General features: G+C 42.6%; 1 protein-coding gene across 1 annotated transcript in view; it reads right to left on the reverse strand.

Moving 5' to 3' along the window:
* The window catches only part of CMYA5 (cardiomyopathy associated 5), a 104,836-nt gene that overhangs the window by 39,503 nt on the left and 52,683 nt on the right, over positions 1–12,650 (reverse strand). The window contains 3 exon segments of the mRNA XM_084829647.1: positions 964–1,111; positions 5,260–5,406; positions 6,018–6,167. Coding sequence (XP_084685773.1) covers positions 964–1,111; positions 5,260–5,406; positions 6,018–6,167 — 445 coding nt within the window.

Consider the following 12,650-nt stretch of genomic DNA (forward strand, 5'->3'; position numbering starts at 1 on the left):
GCTACTTGCGTTGCCCTTATTTTCGCCGTAGTCTACGTAAATGTTTACGTAGACTACACGTGCCAAAATAAGGAACGCAAATGGCGGCGCCCATGGGCGCCGCCATTTGCATACGCGCTTTTTCTTTTTTCTTCCAAGTCAGCCGTGATAGGCTACGTAGACATTTACGTAGCCTATCACGGTGTTTTTTAAAAAGCTAGCCATGATAGGCTACGTAAATCTTTACGTAGCCTATTAGGTTTGCTTGTTTTTTACTTGGAAATGGTGGCGGCGGCGGCCGGTCAGAAGACCGGCCGCCGCCGCCGCCAAACTGCCGCCGAACCGCTGCCGGACCTGCTGCCGCCAGGGACATTCAACCAAGGTAAGTCCTGTCCCGGGGTGGGGGTGGGGGCAGACCGTTTCTCCACCAATTTCGGGGGGGCTGAATGCGCTGGCATTCGGCCTCCCCGAGATTCGTGGAGAAATTCTCTGACATTGAAATGAAGAGGAGGGGGAGAATAATGCAAGCTGCCTTGGGCTCCTTGCAAGAGGAAAAAAGGCGGGCTATAAATGCAATAAATAAAAATAAAAGAAAAATTCACGCTAACCTACCCATCTTTGCATATCAGCATAGCAGAAGAGAAAGCAGAGTTTATAGAATGCTGAATGCTCAGCCTAAAGCCCCGTGCATTTAATCTAGCTCTGAATGATTTGGATGGGACCCAAGTAAGGTTTAGCCTCCCCTAGTTTTGTTCTTTACCAGCACAAATTAAAGGTATTTCTGATTTTCCAAGTAGAATCATGGCGGTTAACACAAAATGTTAATCACCATGCCAAAGCTGATTTCTTCCTTAGGAAGATCAAGACAGACAGAATAATCTTTCCTCGAAATAATCCTAACTCAAGAAAACTCCCTTCAGCTTCCATTCCAGTCTATTTGTATTCCAAAGCATGGGGTGGGGTGGCATGGGGTGAGGGACTTACCTGAGACCTTCCCCTTCAGGAGAATACTGTCTGCAATACTCAAGCGTGAAGGAATCTGTCACTTCTGGATGGCCGGTGCTCCATCGAATGGTGGCAGAGTCCCAACAGACAGTACATTCTTCAGCCTTTATTACAGGGGTCGGGGGAGCTGTAAAAGCAGTATCACATTAGCCGTAGTACAAAGGCTATGATGGCTACAGCATAGGGATGTGAGAACCCATCTCAGCTTGGGTTTTCCAGGTGCCCGCAGAAGCACAGCCCCGCTCACCCTTCCCCAGACCTGTGCTTGGGATGCCCACGAGCTCAGCAAGTTGCCCGGACTCAAGCGCGATCCTGTCCAATCAGCGCCTGCCATTTTCCTGCCTCTATTGTGTGCGCAAAAAGGAAGTTAAAAATGTGCATATTTGGGGTGCCAGGAAAGCTTAATATGCCCAGTATTAGAGGCATTATGCCTCTAATATTGCACACATTAAGCTTTCCTGGCCCCAAACAGCGCATGTTTAAATATGCACATTTTTTAATTTCCTTTTTGCGCACACAACAAAGGCGGGAAAATGGTGGGTGCTCACCGGACAGGATCATGGTGAGTCCTGGAGGATGCAAGAGCGGCGCAAGCAGGCATGAGCTGGGGGCAAGTAAGCACAGGGTTTTGGTGGGCACAGTCCAGGAGATGCGGGTGGGCACAGTCCAGGAGACACGGGGGGGGGAGGGGCGACGGACTCCCGGACTCAGTCTGACGCCTGCGACATCCCTACTACAGCGTATACATGCTGAAAAGACTGAAAACATCAGTTTTAATAATATCAAGATAACTAGCTTAGGATGTATTTATTTTTTTAAGTACAAGTTTTTCGTCATTTGTTTTCATCCCACAGGTGGTAGTAATTAATTAATTAATTAACAATGTTATATACCACTTCTCATTTGAAATAAATCCTGAAGCGGTTTACAAAAGAATAAAAACAATTAAACAAAAAAGACCACACACACACATGGTACAAGATTGCTTATGCCTGAGGGAAAGCCAAAGCAAACAGATATGTTTTCAATAAATGCCAAAAACACCGCAACTTTGAGACCTGGTATACTTCAGAGGTGAGATTGTTCCACAGGGTGAGTGTCACTGCAGAAAAGCTGTCTATAAACATTGCTAATTAATTCATTAATTAATTTATGTCACCAAATGGAAATCCATAGGCCGCAGCACAGATAACAGGGCCTCCCCTGTTATCTGTGCCCTGAAGATCATAGTGGCTTGGAGCCTGGTAAAGAGGAGACATTCCTTGAGATAATCTGGTCTTGAGTTGTATAGGGCCCCAGAAACAAAGTCCAGACAATATTTTTTTCTTATAAAGAGACCCTTTACCACCTCTTTGGTGGGAGGAATCACAGCCAGCAATTAAAACTATTACACTAAAAACACAGCAGTGTACTATTAGCCTAAATCACTAGTAATGTTGCAATCCTATGGTCCTTGGGAAGGTATCTGAGGGGCCATAGGATAGTTTGGATCTTGCCCCCTAAGGCCGGACAACCAAGGTCCATCCTCAGAGGAGGAGATTCGACTCTGGACACCCCTCCCAGACCCTGTGCAAACCTCTGATGTTCTTGCTGCTCTGATATCAGAAGAGGCAAAAAGAGGGAGGATCAGAAGCTGTGTTGTGGGTGGTACAGATCCAAAGCCCTCCCAGCCCACAGACACCCCCTGACGCAGGGTGTGTGTGTGTGTGTAGGGGGAATTTACACCTCCCCTGGAGCTATTATTAAGTGTTCCCTTAATAACTTTTGAACCACTGCTCAGAATCTCACCAAACCAATGAAGGAAACCCCTCCTCAACAAGCCCGAATAAAGTACATCAGTAATTACTGCTAAATTTGAAAGAAATATTTGATATGTCTGTTTAAAAATTGCAGTTAAATGGATAAATGTGTCTATTTCCAGCACTTGCTGTATGATTTTATCAGTTCAGTTTGAAATTTGGCACAACTGTAGACCTCCTCAAGTAGATGCCAAGTTTTACATGATTGGGTCAAAAAGTATAATACTTATAAACAACAGAATGTTGAGGCTTATAATGGTGGAACCTTTTTTTGCTACTTGTCTTAACTAAAAGGGCAAACTCCTGTGCCTCTTTAATACTGAGGTTATCCAGTTTCAATCCTTTAGCGGTCTCTGGATAAACTATAAGAAAAAATCACATCTTAAGCAATATGTAAGTAATATGCTTCTTAACTATTCTCAGCATGTCTTTGTAAATGAGGTGTTTAAACTGGATTCTGATGTTTTGTTGCTGATGACTGAGACACAGATCTTGCTCAAGTAAACAAAATATACATGCAGAAGAATGCAGGATGCAAACTGTGCAAGGTGACATTTTTGAATATTTCATTTCCTAGGCTGAAGATATGTGTATATGTGTGTGTGTGTGGGGGGTGTCCCTCTGCTTCTTTTTACAACCTTTTCCATCTCAGAATGGAAAAATGTCCATAACTGCCACAGGCATCCTGAAAAAGTGCTAAAATCTAGTTGTCACATCCAGAATAGTTTCAATATCAGCCCATAATAAGAGTATCAATTTAGTAATGTAAAGCATAGCTAGAAAATAGATATATTTCAGGAAGAATAAAGGGAGGGGCAGGCCTCAGGCCTGTGCTAATAAGCAATAATTTATTCTATGAAGAATGCCCAGGGATTTTAACCACAGGTCTTCCTGTGTCTAATTGTGATCCAGCAAAACGGATCCAGCAAAACTCATTCAATGTTCTTGAATGAGCTGCTCTTGCTAAATCGGAATAAGTCACCTGAAGACCCTTTGTTCTTGAAGAACTATAGCTGAAACACAAGGAGCAGTCTTCCAAGCTTTCTAGCATCAGCTTGAGGCCCACTTCTTCCTTCATTCTTACATTTTTTCATCCCTCCCTACTAGTCTTTCCTTCGATAAATGTTAGGCTCCAATGGAAATGCCCAATTTCCCCTGCATACTTTTTATGTGATTGGCATAGAAAAGTGAAAACCAAACCAACTATGCAATGGACCAGTGACCAGGTGATGGATTCACCATGTGGCCAGTTGTAATATGTATTGAAATCACTGGGCTGGTTCCTACATGCATGTTCATCATCTGATCACTGCAACATCAGAGCACCATGTGTACATAATCTTTGTGCATACAGTGATCCCACATGTGGGGATCTGTGTAGTAGGCTTGCAGTGGCCTTGATGTACATGCATTCAGTAGATCATCTCTATGGTCCCTATGTAGGTACAAGCTATACAACACAGTTGAGGACTGTGTTTTTTTGCAGGGTTCCCTGCGACGCAGTTCCTGAGTGTTACAACACTGTAACGCTCAGGGATGGTGTTTTTTTGCAGGATTCCCTGCAACACTCGGGGACTATACAGGTAGCCCAGTGAATGCACATACGTCAGGGGTATGGATTACTGTCACAAGCCCTCTCCCTTCCCCTTTGCATGCTCACGGTACGCATGGTGATTGTGTGATAGGTGCTCAAATAGCAACTTCCATGTGTGAATGACTCACGACAGATCAGACATCCCAGACAGAGCTTTCAAATCACCCAGTGTTACTACAAAATCAAAACTTGCCAAAGATGTCAGTTCACACATTTAGCTGCTGGTCATTAAGTGCTGAGTAATCAAGTACTGTATATGCATGTGTGGATTAGCCCAATCAATATGAGTCCCATAAAGAAATCCAGTTCTTGGAATAATCCCTAAGGGCACACTCCCATGGGTGCAAGTACAGAGCACATCCTAGTAGGGATGCACGGATTGTGTAACATCTGTTCCATCTGCATTTCACGGGTTCTCAGGCACCTTTCATTCTGTCGTCCACTCAGCAACGGAATCAGATTTTTTAAGTTTCCGCATTTGTGCAAATTTGCAGTCATGCAAATTTGTGGTTGCAAAAATGTGTGAATTCCCCCCAAATGTGCAAATCCCCCCCAAATGCATATTTATGCTTTATCCTATAGGGGAAATGTGCATCTTCAGCCAGGCTTTTTTATTTTGGGTAATTTTCTATTACCAAATTTGCGCAAAATTCTGGAAAATTAGAAAAACGGTTGCAAGCTGGCAGAATCTGCCCCACTGGGAAAATGTTGGTCCACTGCAGAATCCGTGGGGTGGTTTCATGAAAAAAATCCGAACTCCTTTGATTCTACTGCAGATTTGTCTGACATCCCTACATCCCAGCTGAGACCATTGTCTCTGAATCTACACAGAAACAACGCAAATAGGGAGGAAAATGGCCTCCCTTATCCCAAGCTACTTACCAGTTATAAATGTAGATTTGTCACTGGGGAAGCTACATCCTGTGTAGTTCACAGCCATAACCCACACACTGTAAGAGTGACCAGGTTCCAGATCTTCCAAAATGCAGTTGCTCTCCTTCACAGTGACACGATATTCTTCTACCAAGCCTAAAGCAAGTAAAAAAAAAAAAAACATGTGCAGGAAATCATAAGAAATGCTCGAATGGAACCATTTCTATAGTCTGCATGCAAGCCACGTTCAACCAATAGGTGACCAGGAATTAGCCATTCAGCCTTTCAATCACAGGTCTATTTTTTCCCCCCACAAGCCAAAAAAAGATGGTTGTAAATACTCCAATGGGGGGAAAATTAAACAAAACAAAGAGTTATTTGGGGTGTGGATGAGTAGAGAGATCATATTTTATTTCCAGTATTCTTCATATTATACTGGTCAAATAATGTTTTTCTGATATATTTCTCCAGATGGCTGTACACAAAATGAAATTGGCATCTTAAGAATATGATTTCAGTTGTGGCTATCCTTATCATATTTATTAAATGTATGCCTTATTATCAAAATGACGCGGGTTGCGGGGGGCTAGAATCCAACACATCTGAAAGGCACCAGGTTGGGAAAGGTTGTCATAAAGTATTCAAGATGCCTTTTATTTCATATGCTTTTCATTCATTCATCCATCCATCCATTCAAGAAATGCTTCATTCTCCATCCCCCACCCCCGCACCCTGTCTCTGGCTGCAAGACAGCATCGCTCACACACCACTTTGTTCTTTGCTTCCTGGGTATTCTTCCATACAATAAACCTGGAAGAAATCAATGACATCGTCTTCATTCACAGTCCAATACACTGCAATCGATGTGCTTGTAGCTGAGTTTGGATCCTGGGGTTGTAATTTGGGAGTCTGTGGCACTGGAAAAACACACACACACAATCAGTTATTCACACATTTCACTGCTGAGCACAGCATGTACCAGCAGGCAACCAAGTAACATGGCAGTTTAGCATTAAAGTGGCTAAGACTATGCTTATCCTGTTAATTTATTTGGGCTAGTAATGAACAGCACATGGACGGCCACTGCCTTCATAAGATTGGCAAAGCCCTCTCTATGAAAGTGCCTTTAGAGTCAAAGAGCCCAATCCTAAACATATTTTTTAAGGGCGAAAGTACACATGAAACAAATTGCAGTAAACAACACCTTCAGGGGCAAACAGAAAAGGGTGCATGGGGAGATTTTCACTAGGAAACTGTTCTGGGGCCCTGATGCAGATCACGTGTAGGTTCTGAATCAGCTGCTTTTTCTTCAAAATAAAAGCGCACACATTTCAAAAAGTGTGAAAACTGTAGTTTGGTCTTCAGGGCATATCTATGCTGCAAGCACATATCAGTTTTATACCAGTCTAATTGTCATTGGTTTCCCCAGAGCATCCTAGGAATTGTAGTTTAGGGCCAGAACAGACATTACTTTAAATGCGGATCTTGCAGTTACATTTTTTTTCCATTTTTGCTCTGTAGTAGGTGCAGTGGGGAGGAAGAGTTAAAGCACCCCTACCCACAACGCTAGGATCCTAATCTGGATAGGGGGCCCTTAATCTACTCTGGAGTAAAAATGAAAAATAGGACATAGCTGCAAGGTAAAGATTTAAATACCCTTCTTGAGGATATTGAGAATTCTCTGGTAGAAAAATGCTATTAAAATGTGCACACTGAAAAATTCAAGTTCAATGTACAGCAATGGTTTCTACCCATTCTTGCCCAGCAGAGGGATAACAGTCCTAAACTAGAGCACCCTCCCTCCCCACTGCTCAGGAGTTTGAGGCCTCACATATGCGATCCACATTGAGCTTTTATGGGGACAGGGTCAGGGGAGGCTGGTGGCTCCAATGTCAGTGGGGCAGCAAATCCACTCCAGGTTTCAGTCAGAACCTGTCAGAACTCTAAACAAGCTATCCAAGGTCCAAAGCAAAGTGCAAAGCACCTTGGATAACTCCCTTAGAGTCCTGACTGGTTCTGACTGAAACCCAGAGCAGATGCACTACCCCACTGACATCAGAGCCACCAGCCACCACTGGACAAGGTTAATATGATTTGCACACATCCCAGCTAAGTGTGCAAATACCAGTGGCTATTGATCCAAACTAAACTCATGAGAAGTGGGATGTCTTCAAAGGATGGAGCAAAAACACACACATCTCAATGTTAAATGACCAGTTAGAACAAAGGGGGGGGGGGAATCCTCTCCTTTTTGGCCTTTTCTTGGCAGATTTGACATGAGTTTTAAGAGCCACACAGAAAACATTTTTCTGCTTTTCCCATTATTTTCTGACGCAATCATGAACTCCTGTGGCACAAACAAAGCAAACGCTGACACCAGCAGATTCCATGTGATTAAGGAAAAGAGCTGCCTGTCATTCAAAAACATTCTTCCTTCCCATCTCTGAACACAAACTAGATTATTTATTTATTTACTTAGGCTGAAAACACAGTAATTATTTCAGAGACTATAAAAGCCTGTCAATTCCCAAAGGGCAGTCGAATGGGAGCAAAACTAGATGAGACAGCCAGACATTCCTGATCGGATCTACCACTGTTGGGGTTCTTTTAAGTTTAAGAGCAGCCACAGGAAGGGAGCAAACCAATCAGGACCACAGCATTGGGGGTGGGAATTAACCCTTTCCTCAATGCCATTTTTCCAACAAAAGTCCCCCCTGCAAACTGCTATTTGCCCTGTGGGGGTAATTTTTAATTGGGGAAAAGAGCAGAGGAGTGCTAAAGTAAAAAACAAATCAAAACCCAACAACACTTGCTCAATAGTGTCCTGCTCCCCAATCACATTTCCCCACTCCAACAGCTTCTATTAACCTTTAGTGTCCTGCTGCTCCCCAATCACATTTCCCCACTCCAACAGCTTCTATTAACCTTTAGTGTCCTGCTCCCCAATCACATTTCCCCACTCCAACAGCTTCTGTTAAACTTAAAATAAACACAACCAATTGGAGATTCTGTCATGAATCTTTGGCTGTCATGTTTAGTGGCATTCAATTGCCATTTGGGGTTAACAGATCTTGTAGAATTTCAAAAACCTGCAAGGTCTGTTTGACCAGAGGCAATGGCAGAGCAAAATCCAGGAATGTACACATCATGGGTACCATTACCTCTGCCATACCTCTTTTGGTTCTCTTACAAACCATTGTCTTTCTCCAGCCCTAATATCTGACAAATGTGCTAAGTGAATAGGTTTTTAAAAAGTGCTCTTTGCAGAGAGTAAGTTCATGGTTCCTCACTGCGGTGGAGACAGAAGATGGAGCAAGTGTGATAGGACTAAAACCAGCATGGCTTGTTACGCATTAAATAGGATTTCATAAAAGCATTTCCATAGGTATAGTGATGGGGCACTAATCCAGTTGAATTTAGTTTTTACTTAGTCATGCAAGACTGTTGCATTCAGTGGAAGCATCTAATTAAAAATGAAGGCATTTCTGATATATGCCCACCTAACTGAGAATCTATCAATGACTACTAGTCCTGATGCCTCTATGCTACACCTCCAGTAAGCCTATGTACTCCAGTTGCTGGGGAACATGGGTGGGAGGGTGCTGTTGCACTCATGTCCTGCTTGTAGGTTTCCTGGTCGACAGCTGGTTTGCCACTGTGTGAACAGAATGCTGGACTAGATGGGCCCTTGGTCTGATCCAGCATGGCTCTTCTTATGTTCTCATATTCTAATCTGTCAAAATAGCAGCTTCCCACACTACTGACACAGTGCTAAAAACTGCTAATCTATAAGTAAATGAAGTGATTTAGTGCTGACCTGGAAGTATAGTAAGTACAACTTCCTGAAAAGAGATATAAGGTTGTGCATGAATCCTTCATTTGGAGTAAATCACCAGAAGGAAACCCCCACTAAACCCTCTAGTCTTCCATTTGTGTTAGTCTGCATGTAACTTGTAGCTCTTGTACGTGCTGAATCAGCACAAAGACACACTCCCCCCCCTATTATATGAAACCACCTAAAGCAGGGGTGTTGAACCTCAGGTCCACAGGCCAAATCTGGCCAGTTGGGGGGGAGGAATCCAGCCAGCCTGAGGGAGGGCAGATCCCACCCTCTGGGGTTCCCCAAATGTCCTCACTCCCTTCCCTTGACCCCATCCCCTTTCCCCTGAGCACTGATCATTTGGCACTTTCCTGGCTTTTGTGTGGTGCGTGCCCCCCCGCAATTCTAAAATGTTGAAATGCCTCTCCTAAGGCTTAGTTACTGGCAGTAGACTAAAATGAGCTGGTATTTGGCCCTGCCCACCACTGGAAATATGGTCCCCTTAGACCTTCTCCGAAACTTGAATTCCCTTGGGCTGAAAAGATTCGACACCCCTGACCTAAAGAATCAATATTGTTGAGTTTATTTGTTTTTAATGGAAAGTAATATTTGGGGAGAAGATGTTGCCTCCATATAAAGAGATCTATTATATTTATATACAGTCTGACAGGCTTACCTATGGGCAAATCGCAGGTGACCGTTTTTAAAAAAAGTAATTTTAAAAACTGTAAATTTGATGGATTTGGTTGTCATCGCAAATGCAATTTGTAATTGTAACATTTTTAAACAGTTAACATACAAAACTACTTTTGACACAAACATTCACTTCTTTCAAGAGTGGCTTTTTTTAAAAAAGTGTAAAAAAAGAAAAGAAAGATGAAATCAGATGCAGGAGGAAAGGTGAATGAGTGGGTGGCCACAAATGAGCAGTTAGTTCTCTGTATTCATTTTTCTTGTTAAAATGCTTTAAAATAAAGCCAATGAAGTGAAGTTGATGGGGAAAAAATAAACGGCTTTCCATTGTCAACAAAACTAAGCTAATAAGTCTATGGTGCAAAAGGGCAGTCTTAGAATGGGACACGTCACCAAGGAGTGGGTTAATTAATTAATTAACTAACTTCTATTCCTCCTTTTTATAAGGTATTTATCATAGCTAATTTAATTATGCGAATGCTTCATAAGCACATGTACTGGAAATGTATATAATTGAGCTTCTGTAATTAATACTATATCACATGCCAATGTGTCCATACTTTTGCATTAAAAAAATGTGTGGTTCAAAGTGAGGATAGTACCATTCCCTAGAGATGGCTGAATTAGTCTATTTCCAGTCTGTGTCAGTCTGACATGTGTGAATTCATAAATCTGTTCCATCCCATTTCTGCATTAATCTGTGATTTAAAAAAAATGCACAAAGATTCGTATTTAAATATGTATATGAAAACAAAGATAGCTGTGCTGGGCCATAAAAAAAACTAAAGTCCACAGTTGGGCAATACCCTTTTTAGGACCAATCAAAATTCCATAAAAATGTGCGAGCTTTTGGGTTCTCTAGAACTCTTCATCAGAGTAGGTGGTAGAAAAAGTAGGGGAAGAAGGAAGAAATATAAAAATTTAAAAAAATGGCCAGCTGTTGTAGTCATGAGGTTTGGAGTTTAGATATGTTGTTGTTGTTCAGTCGTTAAGTCGTGTCTGACTCTTTGTGACCCCATGGACCATAGCACACCAGGCCTTCCTGTCCTCTGCTCTCTCACGGAGTGTGCTCAAGTTCATATTCATTGCATCGGTGATGCTATCTAGCCATCTCATCCTGTGCCATCCCCTTCTCCTTTTGCCTTCAATCTTTCCCAGCATCAGGGTCTTTTCCAAAGAGTTTTCTCTTCGCATTAGGTGGCCAAAATATTTGAGCTTCAGCTTCAGTATCTGTCCTTCCAATGAGCAGTCAGAGTTGATTTCCTTTAGGATTGATTGATCTGACCTCCTTGCAGTCCAGGGGACTCGTAAGAGTCTTTTCCAGCACCACAGTTCGAAGGCATCAATTCTTCGGTGCTCAGCCTTCCTTATAGTCCAGCTCTCACAACCATACGTTACTACTGGGAAAACCATAGCTTTGATTATACGGACCTTTGTCGGCAAGGTGATGTCTCTGCTTCTTACTATGCTGTCTAAGTTTGCCATAGCTTTCCTCCCAAGGAGCAAGCGTCTTTTAATGTCATGGCTACACTCACCGTCTGCGGTGATCTTGGAGCCCAAGAAAATAAAATCTGTCACTGCTTCCATTTCTTCCGCTTCTATATGCCAGGAAGTGATGGGGCCAGATGCCATGATCTTCGTTTTTTAATGTTGAGTTTCAGACCAGCTTTTGCACTCTCCACATTCACTCTCAAAAAGAGGCCCTTTAGATCCTCTTCGCTTTCTGCCATTAGGATGGTATTGTCTGCGTATCTGAGGTTGTTGATAATTCTCACGGCAATCTTAATTCCAACCTGTGATTCATCCAACCTGGCATTTCTCATGATGTACTCTGCATATAAGTTAAATAAGCAGGGCGACAATATACAGCCTTGTCATACTCCTTTCCCAATTTTGAACCAATTGGTTGTTCCATGTCCGGTTCTTATTGTTGCTTCTTGACCCTCGTACAGGTTTCTCAGGAGACAGGTAAGGTGGTCTGGTACTCCTATCTCTTGAAGAATTTGCCACAGTACATTGTGATCCACACAATCAAAGGCTTTAGCATAGTCAATGAAGCAGAAAGAGACGTTTTTCTGGAATTCTCTTGCTTTCTCCATGATCTGGCGAATGTTGGCAATTTGATCTCCAGTTTCTCTGCCTCTTCGAAACCCAGCTTGTACTTCTGGTAGTTCTCGGTTCACATACTGCTGAAGCTTAGCTTGTAGGATTTTGAGCATAACCTTGCTGGCATGTGAAATGAGCGCAATTGTATGGTAGTTCGAACTACTAGTCTTTCCCATTCTATTGTTTTCCTCGATTTCTTTGCATTGTTCATTTAAGAAGGCCTTCTTGTCTCTCCTTGCTATTCTCTGGAAATCTGCATTCAGTTGGGTATATCTTCCCCTTTCTCCCTTGCTTTTCGCTACCCTTCTTTCCTCAGCTACTTGTAAAGCCTCATCAAACAGCCACTTTACTTTCTTGCATTTCTTTTTCTTTGGGATGGATTGACTTGCTGCCTCCTGAACAATGTTACGGACCTCCGTCCATAGTTCCTCAGCCACTCTGTCTATCAGGTCTAATCCCTTAAATCTATTCCTCACCTCCATTGTATATTCATAAGGGATATGATTTAGGTCATACCTGAATGGTTTAGTGGTTTTCCCTACGTTCTTCCATTTAAGCCAAAATTTTGCAACAAGAAGCTCATGATCTGAGCCACAGTCAGCTCCAGGTCTTGTTTTTACTGACTGTATAGAGCTTCTCCATCTTTGGCTGCAAAGGACATAATCAATCTGATTTCGATATTGACCACCTGGCGATGTCCATGTGTTGAGTCGCTTCTTGTGCTGTTGGAAAAGAGTGTTTGCTATGATCAGCGTGTTCTCTTGGCAAAACTCTATTAGCC

Source organism: Heloderma suspectum, chromosome 2 (genome assembly GCF_057233095.1).
Source record: "Heloderma suspectum isolate Gila_16-S chromosome 2, 16-S_ref, whole genome shotgun sequence".
Lineage (NCBI taxonomy): Eukaryota > Metazoa > Chordata > Lepidosauria > Squamata > Helodermatidae > Heloderma > Heloderma suspectum.